This window comes from Megachile rotundata, chromosome 16 (genome assembly GCF_050947335.1).
Source record: "Megachile rotundata isolate GNS110a chromosome 16, iyMegRotu1, whole genome shotgun sequence".
NCBI lineage: Eukaryota > Metazoa > Arthropoda > Insecta > Hymenoptera > Megachilidae > Megachile > Megachile rotundata.
In genome coordinates this window covers 12682616-12705515 of record NC_134998.1, presented here as the reverse complement: position 1 = coordinate 12705515, position 22900 = coordinate 12682616, and the positions used below count along the sequence as shown (strand labels likewise).

The 22900-nt window shown below is 37.9% G+C and overlaps 5 protein-coding genes and 1 long non-coding RNA gene across 11 annotated transcripts; 4 read left to right on the top strand and 2 right to left on the bottom strand.

Annotated features, from left to right (window-relative positions):
- The first annotated feature begins 24 nt into the window (after window positions 1–24).
- Window positions 25–2833, top strand: Fer1 (48 related 1). Of its 2 annotated transcripts, none has more exons than XM_076541034.1 (3): window positions 25–1447; window positions 1782–2098; window positions 2241–2833. In XM_076541034.1, the coding sequence occupies exons 1-3, from the start codon at window positions 1176–1178 to the stop codon at window positions 2378–2380; spliced, it is 729 nt and encodes a 242-aa protein (XP_076397149.1). In that variant the 5' UTR covers window positions 25–1175; the 3' UTR covers window positions 2381–2833. The 2 variants fall into 2 exon arrangements, with proteins under 2 accessions (XP_076397149.1, XP_003701105.1); XM_003701057.3 differs by having other exon boundaries at window positions 1782–2101.
- A 4022-nt stretch (window positions 2834–6855) lies between these two features.
- On the bottom strand, window positions 6856–16298 carry Alh (coiled coil domain containing protein Alhambra). Of its 5 annotated transcripts, XM_012280298.2 has the most exons (14): window positions 16163–16298; window positions 15996–16075; window positions 15763–15927; window positions 15482–15679; window positions 15295–15412; window positions 14750–15123; window positions 14353–14684; window positions 12889–13380; window positions 12632–12815; window positions 12311–12542; window positions 11901–12053; window positions 11568–11832; window positions 11361–11489; window positions 6856–11284 (listed from the first exon to the last, which is right to left on the bottom strand). In XM_012280298.2, exons 1-14 carry the CDS (start codon window positions 16269–16271, stop codon window positions 11134–11136), a joined length of 2982 nt encoding a protein of 993 aa, XP_012135688.1. In that variant the 5' UTR covers window positions 16272–16298; the 3' UTR covers window positions 6856–11133. The 5 variants fall into 5 exon arrangements, with proteins under 5 accessions (XP_012135688.1, XP_012135686.1, XP_012135687.1 ...); XM_012280296.2 differs by having other exon boundaries at window positions 14750–15412; XM_012280297.2 differs by having other exon boundaries at window positions 6856–11161; window positions 14750–15412.
- Window positions 16299–17294: 996 nt separating this feature from the next.
- Window positions 17295–18219, top strand: LOC100877759 (uncharacterized). Its single transcript, XM_012280299.2, has one exon. The coding sequence runs from the start codon at window positions 17295–17297 to the stop codon at window positions 17988–17990; it is 696 nt and encodes a 231-aa protein (XP_012135689.2). The 3' UTR covers window positions 17991–18219.
- A 78-nt stretch (window positions 18220–18297) lies between these two features.
- Window positions 18298–22782, bottom strand: LOC143265985 (uncharacterized). The gene is made up of 4 exons (XR_013040849.1): window positions 22644–22782; window positions 22518–22561; window positions 18494–22418; window positions 18298–18406 (listed from the first exon to the last, which is right to left on the bottom strand). It is a non-coding gene; the product is annotated as an uncharacterized LOC143265985 (long non-coding RNA).
- Window positions 19424–20911, top strand: LOC100880184 (arylalkylamine N-acetyltransferase 1). The gene is made up of 3 exons (XM_003701162.3): window positions 19424–19562; window positions 19726–20011; window positions 20075–20911. The coding sequence occupies exons 1-3, from the start codon at window positions 19558–19560 to the stop codon at window positions 20564–20566; spliced, it is 783 nt and encodes a 260-aa protein (XP_003701210.1). The 5' UTR covers window positions 19424–19557; the 3' UTR covers window positions 20567–20911.
- LOC100880070 (uncharacterized) lies at window positions 21351–22520 on the top strand. The gene is made up of 3 exons (XM_003701161.3): window positions 21351–21602; window positions 21670–21768; window positions 22033–22520. The coding sequence occupies exons 1-3, from the start codon at window positions 21351–21353 to the stop codon at window positions 22411–22413; spliced, it is 732 nt and encodes a 243-aa protein (XP_003701209.2). The 3' UTR covers window positions 22414–22520.
- Window positions 22783–22900: the final 118 nt, after the last annotated feature.

Below are 22900 nucleotides of genomic sequence, written 5' to 3'. Positions count from 1 at the left end.
CTTTCACCTGAGGACGTAGAAAGTTTTAATTTGTAAATGAGGAAATTAAGAGATTGTAAAGTTTGAAGCATTGTTGTTGAAATATTAATACAAATTAAAGTATTAATATGGCCTTAAGAAGTGTAAATGTAGAGGTGTAAATTTGCTTCCTAAATTCAGTCAATTCGTATTATCGTCTTAAGAATTTTTTTCGCGAGTTATCTGCGCCTGTGTTCCTTATCAGATCGATGAGGAGGCGGAACCAGCAGCCCAGTAACCAGGGGTAGTCAGGCTCCGCCACTGGCCAGTTCGACGAATGGGGTTGTAGCAGGGTTTTCAACCCCGGGAATGGCTTCCGCCTTCCTCCCGCTCTTTCAGTTATGTCAGACCACCTGAACCAGTGTTCATCTTCAGTTACACTTCACCTCTCTCGCAGTTAAACTTGCTATTGTCAGTCCTAAATTAAAACATACACATCAGCTATTTCAAACAGCGGTTTGATCTGTTTCAAACAAAGAATTCTACAATTTTACCCCGCGTGAACGATGATAGTTGAACATCTAATTAACCAGTTCAATTGTTTGAAAGTGAAGTAAATGAAGAGTGGTTCCATATCAAAATCAAGGATGAAGGAAGAAGTTCCTGGAGTCTTCGAGTTACGATTCTACAGGTGTCTGGTGGAAGAATCTTAATTTCGAGTGCAGTATGATTAGATGGGAAAGATCGAGTGCACGCTGATAAGTGCCTGGACAAACTTGGACACGTGTCCTATGCTCTGTTGCTGGCACGTGCCGGTGTTTAGAAGTATTTCCTAGCCGGCGCTAGGGACACGTGTCGATGATATCGGCGAATCCTCCGAACGTGATCAAGGGTGCTTCGACGGGAATTTGTAGGAAATTCCAATGAAAACGCGTTGATCCCGCTGTGATTGATTCAACTCGATGCTGCCTGTGAACAATATGGGGAATTAATTCGATACTTGAAAAGCTCAATTGGATCTAGCAATACTTGTGTGAAGAAAAATATTTTTTATACCTGGAAAATATCCTAAAGTTCTTCATTTTTTAATGAAATAATTTCCTGAAGATGATCTGAAGGTAATCTTTCAAATACTCCAGCTAGTCAGCGATTCTAGTCAACATATCTGAGGAGCACCAAAGACTTTGAAAGAAACAGGAAACCAAAGATTTTTCAAGATGTATTCTATGGACAATCTTGAACTGGATATGATGAACCGTCAGTACATGTACGAAGCTCACAGTTTCCTTGGGAATCCTGCAATCCCAGCATTGCCGCCGCACTGCGGAGCACCTACCACCGCAACTCTTCCTTCGATTCCGTCGCAACTGACTTCGCATCCTGCTGGAAGCACAGGAAGCACCAGTGGCAGTGAAATTTATTTATATGACGAGAACAGTAGCGATAACGAAAGTGCTTACAGTAGTGATCAAGAAAATCATGCCAGAGAGTGAGTACCATTACTTAAAATTAGATTTTCCTGTTAGCAAACTGTCCAACTTTTTCCTCTTTCATATTACTTAGTTCTCAATCTTTTTAATTTTTCTAAGCTGGTAGCAAAATGTTAGCTGTGCTTATTAAAGGCATAAATCTATAAACTCTTAGTTTGGCACAGTTAACTTATCATGAAGTTACAGTTAACTTATCATGAAGTTACAGTGAAACAAAGAAACTTTTCTCTTATTCAAGTGTTTGTGCTTATGGAGCCTCTATAATTATATCTCAAGATGTCACATCTCTTGTTCATATGATTTTCCTCAGTTAAAAACACTGTACTCTTTTAGACGAAGTCAAAGTAACAGACGCAATGGGACATCAGGAAAGAGTCCAAGACAGGCGGTGCAGCAAAGGCAAGCCGCCAACATGAGGGAGAGGAGGCGTATGCAGAACATAAACGACGCGTTCGAGGGCCTGAGAGCTCACATACCTACTCTCCCTTATGAAAAAAGACTCTCTAAAGTGGATACGCTAAAACTGGCGATCGGTTACATAAAGTTCCTAAATGAACTAGTTAGAGCGGACAAGGGTAACGATCCTCTGACAGGAAACGGTAGTCTCTCGAGGTGTTCCGGCCGGGATGACTCTAAGAAGGTCATAGTTCGTGGTGAGGCCAATACTAATCGAATTCTTCTTACTCGACGATTAACAGACCTAGAAATTGAAACACAATTAGCGTACAAGTAATGGAAGTTTCAAATGAAAGTGTTTAAAATGCTAACTACTTTTGTATGATCGAATTTCAGGCAGCGAGGGAAACCCATTCATTTTCCACTCCCTTTCTTGGTCCAGGAAGTCGGACATATCCCCGAACGGGACGATGTACGCGAAGGTGTGGACACCGGAAGATCCGAGAACATCGAAGAACGACTCGACGTTTGAGTAAAGTGCTCAGGTCTTAATTGTTGAGTCCAATGAGCCTTGTGTTATTTAGTATTTAAGAACCAGTTTTTCTAGTCACCCTTTCAATTTAGGTTGTTTAAGTCTTCGTTAAAAAATTGCTTTGTATTTAGTTAACATCAGTATTACCATTGTTAACATTATTTATCTTATTTCAAGAGCTAGAAACAGTATCATATTCTGTAGTCCTACATCTGAATCAGATAAAGTTCCAGTAGGAATCAAAATTGTAGATTCTTCTAGTTTCGTAGAAATAAATCTTTTGTTTAAACCATGTGTTTTTAAGGATTCTTCGATAACAGAATGCACGTAAAAGCACGTTACAATTGTACATATAAGCCGTGAAGATAATGTAAGTAGATATCGTTTGTACATGAAAAGAAATGGAATGACTGTCAGGTTGTCATTGAAGCCAAATAAACTAAGTTCTTCAAGTTTACTTTTGCCTTTTTCATTTTGTCCATAACTTCCTTGATCTCTTTCACTTCTAGCTTTAAGTACGTTTTATCATCAAACTCTTTCAATATTGTAAAAATATATGTTTAAAAAGAAGGATTTAGTAGGAAATGGCGGAGCCTAAAAGTGAGGGTAGCTGCGCCAAATTCTAGCGTACAATTCGCCGTAGAGGGGTGTTACTTGACACGTTGAAGAGAAAGAAAGAGAATCGTGGGCGGTACGTCGATATTGCGGCGTCGCGACGTCCTGCGACTCAGGAATAATGGCGTCGACGGCTGCGGATCTTCCCACGACGCGATCCACTCTTCCCTCTTCGTCATTCTCCCGCCTGAATGACCCAAGTTTCCTTCCACCTTTCACAGATATCCGATTGTTACGTTAACGAATAGAACCCTCGGTTATAGTTTGAAAATTACAAAACACTTGCTATAATATCGTTTACCAGCCGTACTGAACTTTCTAATTGCTTTCATTCCGATTTTCCAGTTAAATCTAGAAGCTTTCTGTCTATGTTCAATATCTGATTGTTCAATATTTGATTTAATTTTTAACAATGAAGATGAATTAACATATTAGCCTTTCTATCTTCAACTTCTGTTTAGTCTTCTAGATTCACAATGTTGTGGTCTACATTTAAAATCTTTTCAAATTGTTTTAATTGTGAAAGAACATAATTCTTCTACTCTTGAATATACAAGCAACATTTCTTTGTGATAAATTATTTGAGTAGCAGTTTCTCCCAGCACAATGATACATATTACTCATTGAATAAACATCTTCTTCAACATCATGAAATTATAATTAGATTAGTCCAGTTTAGGAACTGTAAGAGTGGTCAGATTTTTCCACAAAAGGAAGCTTCAGATTCGTCCAGAGAATTCGTTTACTGGGTGAACATCGTCGACCCGCAGCACAACGTGGGCCGCTATCAGCTGTGAAAACAGCATTGTTTATAGACACCGTAGCACAATGAGGTGTAATTGAATCCATATTCTATCCCGTTGTATCGGACCCCTTCTACAAAACTAGCGGAACGCCCCTGGTGCCTCGGGGGTGGTTGTACTCAACGGTTCGGAAATCGAGGGGGTGACCGTCGATTTGTGGACAATTAGGGACGATACATGTAAACCTGGGGACGTGTGGACCGACGATCTTCTTAACTACATCTTCTGTCTGCAAAGTTACAAATCATTGAAGTAGTCGTTAAAAGAGATTATGAAGATAGTTATATTAAAAGAAATTATAAAGATAGTTACATTAGAAGAGATTATTAAGATATTTACATTAGAAGAGATTATTAAGATATTCACATTAGAAGAGATTATTAAGATATTTACATAGTACTTGTAGATGAAACTGTTCATTAATAAATTTACATAATACTTGAAGCTGTTCATAATTGTTCAGACTTCTCAATAATCCTGTGCATTGAGAGTAGTTCAAATTTTATCTACAATTGACGCAGGTGTGTCTATACACCTGCTCGTATCGCACTCATCCACCAGGTTGCATCAATTTCATAGCACTTGCGATATGAATGCACTATCTTCCAGCGATTATCAATGCTAACATTCAACACTTGTCCTGTAGGTATACATTTCTCGTTCAAATCAATACAATTCAATCTCCTGTAAAATTGCAAAGACTTCATGTACCTTGAATAACTAAAAATTAATTGTTTTTGATTCGCTAGGAAGATTTCCACTGTGTCCTCACCGCGAAAGGGAAGGCGTGAAAGTTCAATACCCCAGGTTGAACCTAATCGGCTCGAACGTCACGGTACCGTGATCCCGTGAAAATTAGCAAACCATAGAATCGTGGCTCAGGCCCCTTTCGCGTATCAGAGACGCATTAAGAGCACCCTCTTGTCACAAGGGTCGCACTTGTGTTGATCCTCGCAGCTGGAGTGACACACAAGTAAAGTATTAATTCTCGATTCATGTCGTAATAGCGACATCGCTCTGGATGGTACATTCGTTGATGATGTTGAATAGATTGTCCTCGTCGACGAACTCGAACGTGATGGCTCAAACTTGCGGATCTACTACCCCTTTTACACTTTCAGCGCTTTATATAATCTTTGTTTAAACTACAATCTAGTTGAAAATATATATTCGCATTCTTTCTTGCTTCAATACAGTATCATCTAAATAGTTAGACAGTTTTTTCTTGCTTCAATTTCTTCCTAAATTCAATGTCTTCCTGTAACTAAACATTCTTTCTTGCTTCAATACAGTATTAGCTAAATAGCTGAACAGTTTTTTCTTGCTTCAATTTCTTCCTACATTCTATGTCTTCCTGTAACTAAATAGTTAAACAGTTCTTTCTTGCTTCAATTTCTTTCTAAATTCAATGTTTTAAATTATTCTTGCTCACAGTGAGAATTCAAGGGTTGTCTGCAACTTATCTGAAAGAAATGTTTGGAAATGAAAAAGTGTGTGTGTACAAAATAATAGAGAGTATAGAGTTAATGAAAACCTGAAAACTGAATTAATCGTGTTAGGTTCACGATAGAAACTTCGGGTTCCATTACACCGCAGCGGCACTCTTTGAGGGGTGCTGTAAGTAAAAGAGAGCATCTAGCCACCCTTGTGTCCCCCTGTCGGCTCGCCCCCTACGTGGTGAAAATTGGGGCACGCAAATACCTGGACAGCTGCATCCCCGGGGTGTTTTCTGAAGTCCCAGAGAAATCATCGACCCCCGGATCACTTTTATGCTTGTACTTTCCCCCAAATATGCTCTGCATTGTTGAGGAAGACAATGTAACACTTGATTTGATTGTCGTTAGTGGACTATTAGCAGCAATAGAAATATCAGTAACTGAATGTTCATACATTAAAGAGTATAAAATCTGTATGAATATTTTGAACTATCTTAATCTACTCTTATGATAAGGATTTATAATTAGGGTCTTTGATGATCTTCAGATGTCTTAATAGTATTTTATGAGTGTTTCTGGAGGATCTTGAGTTTGTAGCTTCTCAGCAATAGACTGCATTTGAGTTGAGAGGAACCTGGAATTGTAGGATTGGAATAGATAAGTAAATAAAGTAACAGAAATAAATGAAATAATAGAAATGGATTAGTACCGTTGAAAAGGAGAGGAGATGTGTAGATAGAATCTAAAACCTACGATGAAATCCAGCGTGAAAATTCGAGGTGCTTCAGTCTCTGCAATCCTATTACTTCCTACTTCATAATGGACATGGGCTGTAATAGAAATTTCCTCCCCACAGAATCTAGAAACGTTAAAACGCGTACGTTAATCTCCATTGCATAATGATTTCCTTTCCAATTGATGTAACAATGCTTTCTATCTAATGTACTCTCGCTACAATCATTTCTAAAATTCTAAAAACATTCTAATAAGAAAGACAATCTTAAAAGTTGCATATTAGCAAATTTTGATCAAAGTTCAATTACACATTAAAGCATGAAAAAGTCAATTGTATCTTTCCGATAAGAAAGTGTCTTTCAGCGTTATCCATAAAACACAGCGTACTCGTACACTCTCGTATAATATTGATTCGTTGGAGACGAGGTTGCAGGTGAGATTTCCCACGATCGTTGGCCAGCACACTGAGGCAAACGTCAGGAATTTGTCTGCACAGTTCTAGTCATGCTTCTATAGACAAGGAAGTATACTTTTCCAACAGAAACTGTATTCTTTGATCATATGTTTAAATGAAAAATTAAATTTTTTCAAAATGAAGCTTCATAAATTTTCTCAAAATAAAGCTTCATAAATTTTCTCAAAATAAACTTCAAAACAGATAGAATGCTTCAAACAGAACATAACTGAAATACTTTTCATGGAAAAGGAAGTACAATGCAGTCTCACTATATGGCCGTTATATTACAAAATTTGACATTTCAGTGTTACAACAATTTTAACTGAATTAAATATTTATACAATCTTATAACGGTCATATACCAAGACTATAAAGTAACAGAACATGGACACAGGATGCGGAAGCAGAAGCGTGTAAAACAAACGGTGATGCCGTCGTTTAGTCTTCTTTTATTACATGCTTCCGTATGCACAGTTACATTACAAAATTGTATCGCACAGTGATTTACATCCCTGGATTGAAAACCAATCACGTGACCCGAGACAACGTTTCTGAGGCGATCATTTACTTTCTTAATAGGTGAACAAAAGTACGAGATACAATTCGCGTCAGAAACGTTGTCCAGGATAAATTCTCGTCGACAATCGTCCTCCCCTTGTGCTCGAAGGCCTTTGATTCGATCGTGTAAATCCTATCAGATGTAAATATAAAAGTGAAATTGTCTAGGCATCCGATTCGAGGCAAAGATCCTAACTCTAGTATCTGAGGCTTCCCCTTGAGTCAATGATTTGATGTTTATGATGGCTATCATATTTCTATTTAATTGTAAAACGAATAGTAACAAGCATGCTAATTTACTGAGTACAATTGACGAATTTACTGTGAATACTACTACAATTTGTATTGCGCCTATAACTGACTATAAAAATCTTCGTTGCAGTTTCTTTAATTGTATCGCAGTCCTAAGGTTCACTTCCAAAATGGCGGAGGACTTACAATCACTTAATCTACTTCAAACAAAATCTATTATCATAAACTTTAAAATTAAAGTTATTCGTGCAAAATATGCAAAACAATGCATACATTTTAAAACCAAAAATGAAAGATGAAACCATTGACTCAAACGGGTATCCCCAAAAGGAGGACGAAGTCGTGAAGTGAATTACGTTTACGTTAAAAAACAATCAGCCTTTTCTCGTTAGAAAATTTTCCCTCTGTGTAAACACATATGGCATTTCGCTTGGTATGGTTTTCATTTCTTACTTCGTTACGGATACAACATAAACGCACGTTCTTAGAACAGTTGAAAGATCGCTCGCAAAGTTATACCCGGATTTTTAGCTGCACGTATCGCGTTTGAAAATATACAAAAGAACACCGGAGTGCGCTGCAACCTTTCAAGTGTCCTGATATTTCAGCGATACACCTTTCCGTCGTCCCATTTTTTACATGATTAGCTAGCGCCTTACGCATTACAAGCAATCCCAAGAGTCCACGTGTAGTTCGAGCGCTTTCTCCATGTTTCATATAATAAATATCGCGTGTAGGCCTCTTGGGAAAACTTGCAAGTGTATCGAGACAAAATGATGTTCCTCGATATTTCCAACCACTTTACTATCGTACTAATTATCTTTACAGTGAATTGATTCTTTCTATTTGTTCGTCGAGAGACGTGGGTTCGGCTAATTCTCTCTGTCTCGTAGAAAAATGAAAAAACACGCTTCACAAACGTCAGATTTTGTTCACTTGCACGCAGGTATTTTTTTTACTTTCCAACAGTGACACTTAATAGATGATCTCGAGTATCAAAATGCTACGTTACGGTATGGTCTGTGCCAATATTTCGGCCAATCAAAGCATTGTTGTCGGGCGCTGTTTTTTTCACTTAACGTTAAGTCTCAGATTAAACGCAATTTCTTGAGCAAACCGCTTAAAATTAATAGCCTGTTTTCTTCGCTTTGAATGATTCTGAAGAATTGAGTGCCCTAGGCAATTTGTAATTCGAACAGTTCAATGCTTTCTTAATTTTGAAACAACCGTTTTGTTCGATATTGCGAGCTCACTAAGTTTTCTTAAAACGAACAAATGTCTACGATACACCTAACTCTAAACGCATCATTTTGGCGTACATAAGTATATGCGTACGAAACATTTAAGAGTTACAATAAAGCTACTAGCGAATAGAAGATTCTAACAAATAGAGCCACATTGGGTTTACACAAAACTTACAATAAAAACTTCTAATTTACAGATACTCTTTCAAAAAAAGTCAGCAATGCTCCCAACAGCTTGTTAGTTCTGTATAAACCCTATGTTTCCCATAATTAGAGACTTTGGTCAAATAAAAATCAAATTTCCAAGCGATAGAAGCTTCGAGAACCAACCCACCAGGGTGGATTAGGAACACAATAATTTATTTGTACGATTTGAAATTGAACACAAGGTAAACGAGAGCATAATTAGTAGAGTTAAATTTCCAGTTGATCGAATGTTTTCATTTTTTAAATAAAAAAAAGCCTCAAAATCTTGAACGGCTGTTCATCGTTGCTTCGACAAGAGTCGCTTAAGAAATCGAGAAGAGTTCAATGATTCGATTGCAAAAATTTGGCACGGTCTGTTGTGTAAAAATATTATCGTTTACTGCTCTCTGTTAACTTCACTTATTCGTCTCTATCGTACACGCTTTGTTCTCGTCTCTCTTATTCTTAAAACGTACAACAAGACTACATCGAGATAACGCTTAAAATACTCTTCATCGGTATAAACGCACTGTTGTCTTCGACGATTACTCGCGATTGTTGGAAATCCTTTTTCTCGACAAAGTCGTCGAATGATCTTCGAGACAGCATGACATTTTATCGTACAATTCGAATCGTTAATTTCGTATCGAAGTTTCCAGAGTTGACAATTTCTGTACAAGTAATTCAGGCTGTCTCACGAGACTTTTAAGTACCATAAAATAATGACGAATGCAGTATTGGTGTTTCGACGTGAAACGTATGTACAATAATTGGACCAACACTTCGTTCTCGACACAACCGACGTACACGAAGAAAACTCGACATAATTTTGTATAGTAAATCGATTTTTCCCTGAGTGGTGACGAGCTATCTTGAAAAGTTTGGTGTCCTCGTGATCTACCACTACATCGTATTACAGAGTAAGCCTAGAGGTTCTCTGTTCGCTTTAAAAACAAATTTCCATCATAAATTTACGATCCTCGAACACAGTACGCACCGATTTCAAATCGTCTTTCCATAAAATAATACTTCTCAGCGCGGAACACAATACGGTAATACGTTTAATTTTATTTCAACAAAATTTTCGTTCTATACAACGAAATGTTTTCTAACTCTAACAGTCCAAAATCTGCAACGAAAAGAAAGTGAATTCGTTTCATTTTAAAGTTCCCGTCACTATCAATGAATTTTAATTAAAGAATCCATCTGGCAGTAAAGCAAACGACGAAAAATAGTCATACCGTTTAAAAGTATTCTTGTAGAATTTCCTTTTTCGTGATCGACAAAAGTCTACTGATTAATTAAAAGCGCGTGTGTGCTGCCATCGAGAAAGGTAAGGTACTAGCAAGAAAGAAAGATGAATCGCAAATGAACCTGCTATACGAAAACATCAACGCATCCCATTGTCAAAGATATGGAACTTATGGTTGCGATTGAAGCAGTTCCTAAGTATTGTAAAAACAAATCATGTATTCGCTCTAAAGACTATCTATTAACCTGTTTCACAGCGAGTTTATTGGTGGAAGGCAGTGCTCGAGTTATACGTCTAAGTAGTATGTTTCTATATGTATAAGATTAGAATATACATTGATTCGACTGTGAAATAGGTCAATCGTATTTTACAAATTCATTACAAAGGCGTTAGCCTTCTGCGACGTATCGACAGTGGTGCGGTAAAGGAATCCCCAAAACATTGTACAGCATGGCATTCTTAAAATCGATGTCGACGAACTGTTCAGCAAAAATGCCTATGTAAAAACAATATGGGCGACTTTGTCGTACCACTAGACTTACACGCAATCAACGTTTCGTTAAAATATACACCTACTTGTAATATTATTGCTATTCGTCGCGATAGATTAACTTACAGTCTAAAATTTGTACATCTGTGGATTTGCAGTTTCTTTTTTTTCTTTTTATGTTTTCTCACGTTACGATACCGACGATGAATAGATTGTCTCAGACATGCTCGACAACGTCTAACCAAGGAGAAAAGGAAGAACCAATATTCTCTACGTCTAGAACTGTTTTTTTTCCTTTAAACTACAAGGCCTCTATTTTTACTGCTTGTCATTGTGACGTTTAATGCGTATGAAATTAAACTACTGTAACTGAATTTCATCTTGAGGAAAAACAATGGAAATGTGGATGCAAAAACATGCGTATTCACGAGCCCTTATTCGCGAACGAATAAAATTATGAACAACGCGTCGTTTAAACGATAAATGCAAATATTTTCTTCCTGTCTAAAGGTGTTAGTCTTTGTCCTGTTAATGCAATTGTAAAACCACCGATCGATTAATCGAACAGAGACCAGTCAACTGTATTAATCGGAACCGATTCGTTGAAGAAGCACGTAAAGCCGATCTTGCGGATGAGACGAATTCCCTGTCCTTTTCTGATCAAGTTTTATTACTATTACGTCGGTCAACGGATGCAGCACGCTCTTCGCTCGCTGTTTGCATCTATCTTCAGCTAGGTTTCCCTGGTGGTCCATGGCTGGGTGGAGAAGGTCCATGTGAGTGAAGATTATGAACATTACCTACTTGATTACTTGCGAGACTGGACACAGTAGGTTGATACATCGAAGGCATGTAATTGCTCGATGACTGTGGCACTGACCTAAAGTATTAAACCCCCGGTCAAAATATTCTTATAATTAAAGAACATGAATTAGTATCGATCACCTTGATATTACCTTGGTATTCCACGCACGGGATCCGGTGTGACGGACGAATTTCTCACCACTCCGGAATTGCCAGCCGGTGCTGGGGATACTATATTGCTTGGTTGTCCTTGATGATACGCGCTCCCAGCTGGACTATGTCTGTTCGCAAGGATGGCAACAAAAAGTGAATTTTGCAGTATCCGTTACTGTTCGTTACACGAAAGACAAATACGTTACCTGATCGTTGGACTCGGCTGAGGAGCAACCAACGATGTCCGGTGTTGATACTGAGAAAGCGACGCAGCGGCTGGAGGGGAAGGATCCGGAGGTAATCCGTTCTCTAACGTCGTCGAGTGATTACTGGCGCTCGAATGTGGCATATACGTGTTATTTACTCGAGGTTCCCGGTTCACTCTCGGAACAGGCGCCGCAGCTCCTGGAGGAACTTCAGGATGCGGTACATTAGGATGCGACGGGTTGACGGTTGGATGTATGTTATTTACTGTAAGATTAAACCTTGGATTAAAGTATAAAATAGGCATTGGAAAACAAATGGGAAGAATAAAGTACCTGGATGTGCACTAGGCTGAGTCGTCAGTGGGATAGCAAGTCTAGCATTCACAGCCAATAAGTGATCTCTCCTTTGCAAAAGACTATTTACATGTTCCTCTAGCCTAAGATTCTCTGCCCTTAATTGATGAAGACACGAAAGTAGGGAAGCAACTGTAAAGAAAATTTGATAATATAATTAATCGTTTTCCTTCGATATGTCCAAAAGATGTTAAATTCGACGAGCCAAGAAGCCACATTTTACATTTCATTGTATGTTACACATTGCCAATCAAAAAGATGCAATACATACACGCATTCATGCAAACTTGAAGAAAAAAAAAAAAAAAAATAAATAATAATAGTAAGGAAATGTGATCCCCATGTTCACCAAACCCATGCGACTAAAAGCATGTTTTTCCTTGCCGTACACTCACTGTCAAAGTGTTGGGCTTGCTCCATCAAAAACTGACTTCCCTGTTCCCACTGTCTTTCCAGAAGCTGATCCAATGTTTGAGGTATTGTTCCACCTCCCAAAGAACCGGTAGCGGTAATATTGGTACTTGTATTACTATTGGCATTGAGGTTGGAGTTTGTATTGCTATTTGTATTAAAAACTGAAGAAAACGATGTGGGCGGTGCACCTGTTTGATTGGATCGTATCTGTTTGTAAAACAATATACGATTAAGACAGAAGAAGCTCGAATCACGGAGCTCATTATTCTCCAATACATATTCCTAGAAATACATACAGAGGCTATTACTCGACTGTGTAGCTGTGGGCCAACTAAATTCGTCGTAGAATTACTAGCTTCTGTAAAAATAGAGTGCGCTTCTAGCTCCTGCGATAGCGTGTCAGACATCTTTTGTGCCATTGTTGATGTTGGATTCAACTGATTTCCTAACATGTGAGGTGCGCTAACTCCATTCTGAAACCTGTCGTGTTATTCGAATTAGAACACGAACGAATATGAACCGCAAATATCATTGCAGCAATTTTGATTCTTACAACTTAATATCTTTCTCTTCTTTAGGATTTGTAAGCGTTGGAGTACTCGACGCTGAAGGCGTAGGTGTCGTAGAAGCTGCGCTAGCACTTTTTCTCTTTCTTCTGCCTGGTCCATTACTACTCATGCTCTCGGAACCGGGACTACTTGGGGGAGACTCTTTGACGGTAGGACCCATTGCATTCGCGGAACCAGAATTAATGCTACTGAAGTGACCAGTGCCTAACGTCGGTCCTTGAATAATGGATGGTACAGGTGCAACAGTTATAGCAGGTGGAGGAGTTTGATGGTTACTTCTTCCACTTCGTTTGGACGTTGTTACTACTGCACTGCTGGATACAGATGTTACAACGGAAGAAGCTGATGGCTGGGATTGCTGCTGCTGCTGCTGTTGCGGCTGTGTTTGTAATTGCGTTTGGGGCAGTGCTGGTTGACTGTTTGATGATCCACGCTTTGGTTTTCGAGATTTTTCTTGTTTATCTGACGACTGAGAACTAAAAAAATAATAGACTCATGCTTACTTATGTAACTGTATCAACTGAGTCCTTTACTTTAAATAAGTATTACGTAATATAAGAAATGTGATATGAAGGACATTTATCTATACTTTCAACAATTATAGAATAAAAAAGAATGAAGCAAGTATTAAGATTTGGTAATAAAAGTGAAAGATTAAAAATATCATAGAGTGAAACTTATGTAAGTTATACATCTACAATGATGTAAATTTACTAGATAAAATTCAATGTTGTACAAAATGCAAAATAAACGAACCGTTACACAGTGTCATTTATAATATCACGTTACTCCTTTCCTTCGTTCGTTGCCCTTGAGGCCCCTTGAGGTAGAAAAAACAAACATAACCTCAAAGTATTCTTATAATTACAGATGAAACCCAGAATGTTAAACTAATCACGGTTGTTTGTTAGAATTTAGGCCCCACTGATGATTTTCTACGATTTATACCAAACAAATGCAAAACAATGAAAATTTTCATTAATTACTGTAACCATGAAGTGCACAATACCATTATAAACGTTTTTCAATTGGAACAATTTTTTTCAAATAGTTTAGAGAAATCAATTGAACTTTGGAGAAATGATATTCCACACAATGTTTTGAATCCACAGATTACAATATTTTTCAATTTATCTAATGACTTTTATGATATATAAGAAGAGGTTAAAAACAAAGATGCTTGTTTATCAAAAGAGTCAGCCATTTTGATATCCCACCTTTTGGCGCTCGTTTCAAGCTAGATACAACGTAGGCCCAAATCCACAGCTTTGTTATTTACTTTCATGTTACATACATATATACATATTTAATAAGAGTAAACATTTTTCTCTATTGTTAAGCTGAAAATTTTATTACATGTAATACGTTTATTTTGCATAGAAGATATTGATGCTATTCAAATCTTAACAAAACATACCTATAAATTTATCTTGAGAGATCATACTTACCGAGATCTCTTAGCAGGTGCATCGTCTGGTAAAAATCTTTCAGAATTCGATGCAGCAGCGTTTGCTCTCGCTTCCATACTAGCCGCAGTGGTGATGATACTTTGCTGTAGTTGCTGATAAAGCGTTGGCGCGCTTGTTACTACGCTCTGCACCGTATTAGATAGAGAAGTTGCCGTCAATGGAACAGATACAACTATACTGTTTGAAGTAGTTGTCGGCGATTGGGCAACAGTCGATGATTGAGACTGTGTTACCGTCATTATCACAGGTGTAGTAGTCGCTTCCGTAGTGACTGGAGTATTTGACGATTGAATTGGGCTTTCAACCTTCAACTATTAATAAGTGCAAATTACAGATACCTAATTCACAATGCACGTCTTTTTAAAAATCGATTTACCTTTTTTGACTTTTCCGGTTCGGTAGTTGTACTTAAGCTTGTCGCTTCCGTAATTGTTGTTTGTATGTTATTGCTCGAAACAGCTTGCTGAACAATGGAGCTGACAGCAACAACAACCGATCCGCTGGCCTCCGAGCTGACAGATTGGTTCGAATTTTCATTTCCTATCACTGTTGGTGTACGAGCTCCCGTTTTTCTCTTTTTACTGTGACTCGACGTCTTGTTCGACGACGAGGAGTTCGATTTCGTTTGTCCACTGTTTTTATGGCCAGAGTTCGAATTCGATCCTGATTTAATCGTCGTAGCGGCTACTGCGGTAGTGGAAGTAGTGCCATCATGTCCAAACACACTCTCCGATTGGGTGACGATTGTCTCTACGAAGTTGGAAGTTGTGAATTTACTGGAATTTGTGGTGCTGTCTTTGGGTGTATTACGGCCGCTGCTGCTTTTGTCGTCAGCAACGCCATTTATTTCTAGACTTGGACTAGTATTGGATTTGTTTTTAGAATTGGTAGTGGATTTGGAACTTGAACTCTTTCTTTTACCACTTGATGAAGATTTTATTGGTGTCTCTGCTTCCTTTTCTGGCGACGAATCTGATGAGCCATTATCTGCAGGTATTGGCTTGTAAGGTGGTATGGTTTTTACATTACCACCCTTTTTCTAAAAATTGCGATATTTGTTACTTCAATCGACAAACACAAAGATTTATTAAAAACTAATAAAACTAACCAATTTTGAATAATGATGCTGGCAATATCCACAATATTTAACATTATCAAGATAGTTGCCAGCTTCTTCGCAGAGCAAGCCAAGAGCCTGAGCACACGTAACATGAAATTGCTGCCTGCAGCCTGTCTTGTTGCACTGCATACAGGCTCCTACATTTGCTCTACTGCCTCTTCCTTGTTCTTCACATATATAACACGACTGAAACAATTAACAATTGTATACAAAGGTCAACTACTTCTATAAACACTGTATCCAAAATGAATTATCATCGATCTCTTTACCTTACTAAATCTTTCCGACGGTATAAGTTGCAAAATGATCGGTTCCATAGTTGTCACATTACCAAATCTAACTTCTGGTATGTACAATGCACAAACCACGTGTGCCCAGCCAGCCTGATCTGTTCTCTTAAGAGCTCCATCACGGCTCGGGCATAACTCACAGCGCTATTAGGTGGTATAGCAATATACATTTCCGATTCATTGTTATTCATAGAGAATATTATTGTACTTACCACACGGGCACTACGTTCCTGTGATTCGCACTTCCTGCAGTACCATGGTCCTGTTGGCACTGTGACGATACCATAGCAAGCTGCAAAATCATTAGTAGTATCGTAGTTGATGACTTGACGTACACGATTCAATTCATATTACCTTACATGAAACAATGAAAACAAACCTTGGTGTACGGCAACCGTGCAACCTTGACCATCGCAATACACCAACGGATTTTCAGTCCAACCCCTCTCGTCAGAACACACGCAGCACCCTCCAAGCATCTCCTTCATGCTGTGTTCCAAGCAATTCGGAAGACGAGACTAGCATGAGGAGCTAGGCGAGCCGCAGGTAGAGACGTGGCGCGAGGTAGCTTCGCTTTCGCAATTGCATCCTGGCGATGGTGATTCTCGATTTGTTGCTTTCCTTGATTTTCGTGCACACGCGTGACGCATTCAACGGTGAATCGTGGCTGAACTCGCGGTTGCACGTTGTTTCTCGTACGGACGACCTACGCCGTGGAAACACGAACTGGCAACACCGAGGCGCTTTCAGTCTATCGTGCACCATGCGTTCTCGTCGAAAATTCTCTTTCGGAATCTACTCGGACGGTTTGTTATTTACAACGGCGCTCTATTTGTTTCGCTGGTCAGCCATCTTATTTTGTTGTCGCGCTTGTTCTGCGCTCGCGCAGCTGTACCAACTGCCGCGAAAATGGGAAAGCATGTTCGAAAATGCGCCTACAAACAGAATCCATTTTTACAAACAAAACTTTACGTAATACTAATGTTTACGATGTTTGTTTATTATAGATTAGTCTGTGAAATGTCATGAATCGTGTAGTACGCAGTAACGTAATAGTACTACGTTAGTAAAACGTTCAATAACCATTCGTGATAAATGTAAATTTAATTCTTCCTTGAAAATATGAATCTTCACTAAATTATAGTATTGAGGTTTCCTGAAATATGAACAAGTTATTAACTATAGTATAAATGTTCTACTGAATGAACAGTAATAATGAATTATAGAATTATCAATGAAGTCATCGTACGTACGCCTGTATGTATATTATACAACTCACCAATCACTAACCCACTATAAGAACCTATATATTGCTTAAGCTAGATTCCAAGAATTTACGCACGTGTAGTATGAATGTGTTGAGTGTATCTGAAACTGTGTACCAAAAATATGAGACTGTAAGATATTATTACTGCTTGCAATACAAATTAATAATTATAGGTTACGTAGATTAAATTACCAAAGAATAAGAATATAAAAAAAAAATAATCAACGTGAAGATAGAACCAACAATGACTTCATATAATATTGAATGGGCAACGAATTGTCGCTTGCCTGAAATCTTATCTTTCTTACACGAAAACTTTGATAAAGAAGAAACTATGCTGAAGAGCCTACGAGATAATAATTGTCTAACAGCCGAAGACGAGGAACTAATGAGGATCGATCACGAAAGATTAATCCGAGCGATCTTTGCCTTTTCACCCTGCCTGATTGCTGTGGAAAAATCGTCGAAGATAATCGGCGTAAACCTCATGATCGTCAGTAGAAATTCGAAGTTCGACGATAAGGCTGATGGAGTTTCTGCGGCGTTCACCAACAATCCTCCTACAACGAGATTAATGAAAGAATACTTCAATTATCTATCCGAAATCAGCGACAAGGCTGAACTGTTCGATAAATTTCCAAATGCTAAAGCAGCCGTAGAATTCTACGCGGTTGCTGTAGATAAGAATTACCGTAAGCAAGGTCTTTCGAGAGCGCTGATGACTGAAGGAATATCGTTTGCGAAACATAAGGTCCAGGATGCTGGATTTATATTCGGAGTATACACGTCTCTGTACTCGAAAAAAGCGGCAGAGGATCTTGGTTTAAAGAGCGTCATGGACGTTGATCTCTTAACTTACAGGGATGCTGAAGGACGACCTATTTTTCAAGACACTCCTCCACATAATATCATTTCTGTCATGGTGTTACAACTTACGTAAAACCTACAATAAAATTATTTAAATAAATAATTGAGGATGTACAAATAATGTAATTTTTTCTACCCCAGTTGTTCAAGTCAAAGAGTAGAAATTGTACAATTTTCCTGGTAGTAAATTATCTAGTTTAACAGACTGTTTCACTAAGCTCATGTTTTATCGACCAATGATTAATAATACTTCATAGGAACATTTGCTATCCAATAGTTATATAATATAGTAAATCAACGTCGTATTTTCTCTAGTAATATTATCCTGGGAAGTACCTTTGCATTTCATACTGTAGGCTCCGCGAATGGAAATACCTCCTTTTCGCGCGGCAGACCATAAAAAAGCATTACTGTAGTGTTTCGCGTTGCAATTCGCTGGTATTACTGTTCAGTGCACAATCGTGCTTTGCAAAATTGTATCTGCATTCCCTGCAAAACGAAAACGAAAACGATCATTGTAAGTAACTTGCTGATTAAAATGATAGCTTTAATATTATTACGAAAATTTACTCGTACTGGTAATATAATTTGCGTTATCGCTGCATATTCACGCTGTTATCAGCGACAGTTCTCGGTAATTGATTTGAAAGCAACTGTGTACTTAAAAGCGACTTTATCTTCCATGTCATACAGTTCCATTCTAATTATGATATTCGTATTTTTTTAAACGTCTAATAGAATTGTCCAATTTTCAAAAATAGATTAAATATGAAATTTAGTATCGTTGACATACAATTATTCTTGTACTGCAAAATTTAATATGAGAACAACTTTTTGGCTGAATATCAGAGTACAGTTGCTAAAACTGCTAACGCAATTATTATTGCGGCCATGCAAATTGACTAAAAATAAATTCTTGCGGACATAACATTAACGCAAAGTTTAAATTCTATAGTTGCAATTTACGGAAGATATATAAAAATGCGCTCAACATTTTTAGTAGAATATTATCTTCGAAATTAGAGATATACGCGAGAGTAATGTTTAAGGCAGTAATTAATAATAGTGGACGCTGTTGAATGAAGTTCTTAATTAATGCGTACGGAGATAACGGATTTGTGAACTCCCTATGGGATAATTTAAATTTATCTCCAATATATTTTCATTCCTCCCGTTGCTAAGGTCTTGCACGCAACACATGGTTCGCTGATTCTCACTCGCCACACATATCGTGTTCCTCATGCATTGTTCAACCATCTTCAATTGTTATCAAACGTAATGCGATTCATTTGATTCCAAGAAATTTTCCAGTATCCTTGCACCTTAAAATTTTCAAGTAGCAATTAATTTAACAGCTCAAGTAAAATAAAATGAAATAATTGAAAGAAATACCTGAGCTTGTTTATAATAAGTCATCATGAATTTAGCTCAAAGAAAATATAATTATCTGAAGTAATAAAACATTTATTGTGACATTTGTGGTAAATTGTTTACCATTCACTGCATGGGACACTGAACTTCACACCGTTTGTATGATAGTGTGCAATCGCGCATACCAACATTCCTTATAGTCTCGACCAGTTAGCCGATAACGGTCAGTTTACCGTGATCCGTCAGCGCTTACAGGTCTTTCTTCAACCATGAGGTAAGAAGCAGCACACTGAGACAAACAAACGTTTCAAGCACTAACTTTCACAAACCATTCTCACTACAAAATAATTTATAATAATTGACGCTCTTAGAATATTATCTTTCGTGACATATTGTGTACTATTTGTTCAAAACTATTTATCTAATTATTTTTCCAGGACCAGAAACAGAATGCCACCCTATCGCTTCTGGGGCTCCATAGAGGACGGGGCCATTGAATTCGAATCTTTAACGGACGACACTCTCGAAGGTGCCCTGAACGTTATAAGAAATAGTTTCTTCATCTATGAGAGTGTTTGCAGGGGCGTAGATCTTCTGTCGGAACCAGGTGCTTCAAAGGAACTTGAGGAACTCTGTTTGGACGCTGCCAAGGATGGAATCAGTGTTGTGGCTATTGATGTGGCCAATGGTGAAGTTATTGGAGTTGCCTTCAACAAAATGCAGGTAAGATAAAGTTCAATGCTAACAATTTGATTGTGGTATTTAAAGGTTTATTGTTACTTGTAGGTGCTTCAGAATTCAACAGAGAAGAGTGCCTTTGAAATATTCAGTGAGAACTGCAAGTACGAATCTTCAAAAGCTTTGGTTGACTTCATGGTGAACGTAGACTCTAGGATAGACCTCTTCAAGCACTACAATACAGACTGCATCTTTGAGATCATGTTTCTGGCGACATTGCCTAGCAAACAGAAGCGCAGGGTCGGAGAAGTGTTGGTGTCTTCCTCGATAGAGCTGGCTAAAGAACTGAAAAGGGGAAAATCAGTGAAAACGCCTGTTACAGTTAACGGTGATAATAGTATACAAAATAAAGACGCGGTACCTAGTTTGATATCTGCGATCATGACTTCTAACTACTCTCAGAAGATAATGCAAAAGTGTGGATTCGAGAGTTTGGTACGTGTCGACTATGAGGAGTTCTCATTTAAGGAGAAGACTTTCAGTGAAAGAATAGGGAGCGAGCATAAAAATTGTGTTCTAGCTGCTAAAAGATTATGTTAAGTTAGCTTAAAGATGAATGTACTAATTTATTACAAAGCACTGATATTATTAGTTGTATCAATGGGATATATCATATAGATTACATAAGCACATTTTGGAAAATTGTACAATTTACTTATGTAATATGTTGTGATTCATATTATCAAACCTTATTGACTATATAAGTTATGAATCAAAATTCAATAAGTAAATATCTGAGAATACAATGGGTAAATGTCTGGAACGTTTACTAATATTTTATGCAATCAGAGGTAGCCTAATATTTGTACTTCTATAAACAAGTATTACCCCGTATTTTTGTAAAGATATCTCTACACGAATAAAAAGAATGTTTTTAAAACTGTCCTAAGTATCTTTTTATCGGAAATTGAAAGCACCGTCTATGACGACCTAAATATAGAAAGTCTAAAATTAAAGATAACAGTGGCCTAGCTACTTCAGCCTAAACGACTTGCATACAGATAACGAGAACATTTTTTCATTCGACAGTAATTGGATAATAGACGCTTATCAAGACACTAGTTGTATCAACACAAGCTCTAATAATGTGTAGGTTGAATGCAGCAACTAGCTCGGATCTAGCTTCATTCTGTCATTGAGTTAGTATGCGCGATGATTGTCGTGTGATTTTGAAGTTTGCTTGCAAAGTCATTGAGTTCAACGTACAGTGTTCTTTATCAATGTCCTTTTGAATAGCATAAATCAAACAGTTGCAGACGTTTAAGCGAAGCCGAAGTGCAATTTTCTACTGAATTAGCTAAGTGGTGTCTGCAAATCATCAGCCATGTCATTAGCTTCAAAAGGCCAGCTCGAGTTCAAGTTGCTTACAGAGGATAAGGTCGAGGAGGCTTTGAACATTCAGAGTGAAACTATGAAACAAGAATGTTTGGCAATAGGTGTGGGCATGTTTGAGGAGCCGGGCGCACCTGAAGCAATGAAATTGGTTTTCAGAGAAATCATCAAAGACGGTACCACAATAATCGCTGTTGACATAGAAACAAATGAACTGGCGGCAGTGGCCTTCAACAAGATACACGCAAGTTATCAATTAGATCACTTGTCAATTTTTGCAGTTTGCTGTGAACGTTTTTCTCTACTTGAAGGGCCGACCGAGAGAAGGTGAAAAAGATGCGTTTGAAATCTCCGTGGAAGAGAACCTCAAGCACCAATCGTGTCAAGAGCTAGTCAAGTTTCTCGATGCTGTGAGTATTGAATCTTTGTTTAGCAAAATCAGTAGGTGCAAGATACAGTGACAAATGCTATCAAAATTTGATATACTTTTTACACAATATTTTTGAACTGAACAATCATATCGCATGGAATGTTTTTACATTGCATTAACGATAAGAGTATTTTTGATAAATACGTAATCGTTTGAAAAATTTTCCTCAACTTCTCTCTCGCGACTCGAACACTGTTTAATTACACAGCGATATTTTTAATGCACGTATTCGTTCTAATCATAGATTGAAACGAAGGTGGACATTTACAAAAAGTACAACGCGAACGGAGCAATGGAACTCTTTTATCTTGGCACCAATCCTCGGTATCAAGGCCGCGGGATCGGTTGTCAAATGGTGCGAAAGTGCATCGAGTTTGCACGAGGGCTCTTGAACGGTACAGTGAAAAGAAGATCGATCGATGGAAGAGTCATGGACGACCATGTGCTTCCAGAACTGATTTACGGAGTGTTCGCTTCGAATTACAGTCAAAGAATCGCTGACACGCTGAGTTTCGAGGTCCTACACGAAGTTCGGTACGATGATTATTCTTGTGCTGGTAAAAAAATGGCAGAGAGAATAGGCGACGTTCACAGGACAGCTAGGTTGCAATGCCTCAAACTCTGAGTTATCTGAAATAGATGATAGTGTAAAATAAAAGTAATGTAAAGTAATGTAACATGAAAAGAGAGAAAAAGAAAGAGAAAATGTAAAAATGAAAAAGATGTTACGTCCGCCTTGATGCAATGATGCTTCCCTGAAGAAAATTCACCACCTATAAATTACAGTTCCTTAAAATGAAGCTTTGTAGAGTTTAAAATAAATATTTGAATTAAAGGTTAAATAGAAAAAGGTACCTTTATGAAAAGAAAAAGGAGGGAACATAGCAAAGAAATCAGCAGTCCAATTTAAGAAGTAGTTTTCACTCCAGCAGCAAGCAGTTTGAAGAGATCTTACACTATCCTCATGCAAAGCGCGCAGTACTGCTTCATACATAATTAACTTCGTTAGCAGCTCCTCGCTTTCTGTAACTTAACTGATCTTGTTATTCTATAATTAAGTGGATAAGTAGGAAAGAAGATGAGCTCCGGCGAGTCTCACTTTTTTATATAAG

Excerpts from the sequence above, each read along its gene's own strand:
- Fer1 (XM_003701057.3), top strand. The coding sequence starts at position 1,176 with ATGTATTCTATGGACAATCTTGAACTGGATATGATGAACCGTCAGTAC. Across the intron at positions 1,448-1,781 it reads CAAGAAAATCATGCCAGAGA|ACGAAGTCAAAGTAACAGAC; the intron begins GTGAGTACCATT and ends GTACTCTTTTAG. Across the intron at positions 2,102-2,240 it reads TAAGAAGGTCATAGTTCGTG|GCAGCGAGGGAAACCCATTC; the intron begins GTGAGGCCAATA and ends ATCGAATTTCAG.
- Alh (XM_012280296.2), bottom strand. The coding sequence starts at position 16,271 with ATGAAGGAGATGCTTGGAGGGTGCTGCGTGTGTTCTGACGAGAGGGGT. Across the intron at positions 12,054-12,310 it reads CCAACACTTTGACAGTGAGT|TTGCTTCCCTACTTTCGTGT; the intron begins GTACGGCAAGGA and ends TTTTCTTTACAG. Across the intron at positions 11,285-11,360 it reads CCCGTGCGTGGAATACCAAG|GTCAGTGCCACAGTCATCGA; the intron begins GTAATATCAAGG and ends TTAATACTTTAG.
- LOC100877759 (XM_012280299.2), top strand. The coding sequence starts at position 17,295 with ATGACTTCATATAATATTGAATGGGCAACGAATTGTCGCTTGCCTGAA.
- LOC100880184 (XM_003701162.3), top strand. Across the intron at positions 20,012-20,074 it reads TTGCCTTCAACAAAATGCAG|GTGCTTCAGAATTCAACAGA; the intron begins GTAAGATAAAGT and ends TGTTACTTGTAG.
- LOC100880070 (XM_003701161.3), top strand. The coding sequence starts at position 21,351 with ATGTCATTAGCTTCAAAAGGCCAGCTCGAGTTCAAGTTGCTTACAGAG. Across the intron at positions 21,603-21,669 it reads TGGCCTTCAACAAGATACAC|GGCCGACCGAGAGAAGGTGA; the intron begins GCAAGTTATCAA and ends CTCTACTTGAAG. Across the intron at positions 21,769-22,032 it reads TAGTCAAGTTTCTCGATGCT|ATTGAAACGAAGGTGGACAT; the intron begins GTGAGTATTGAA and ends TTCTAATCATAG.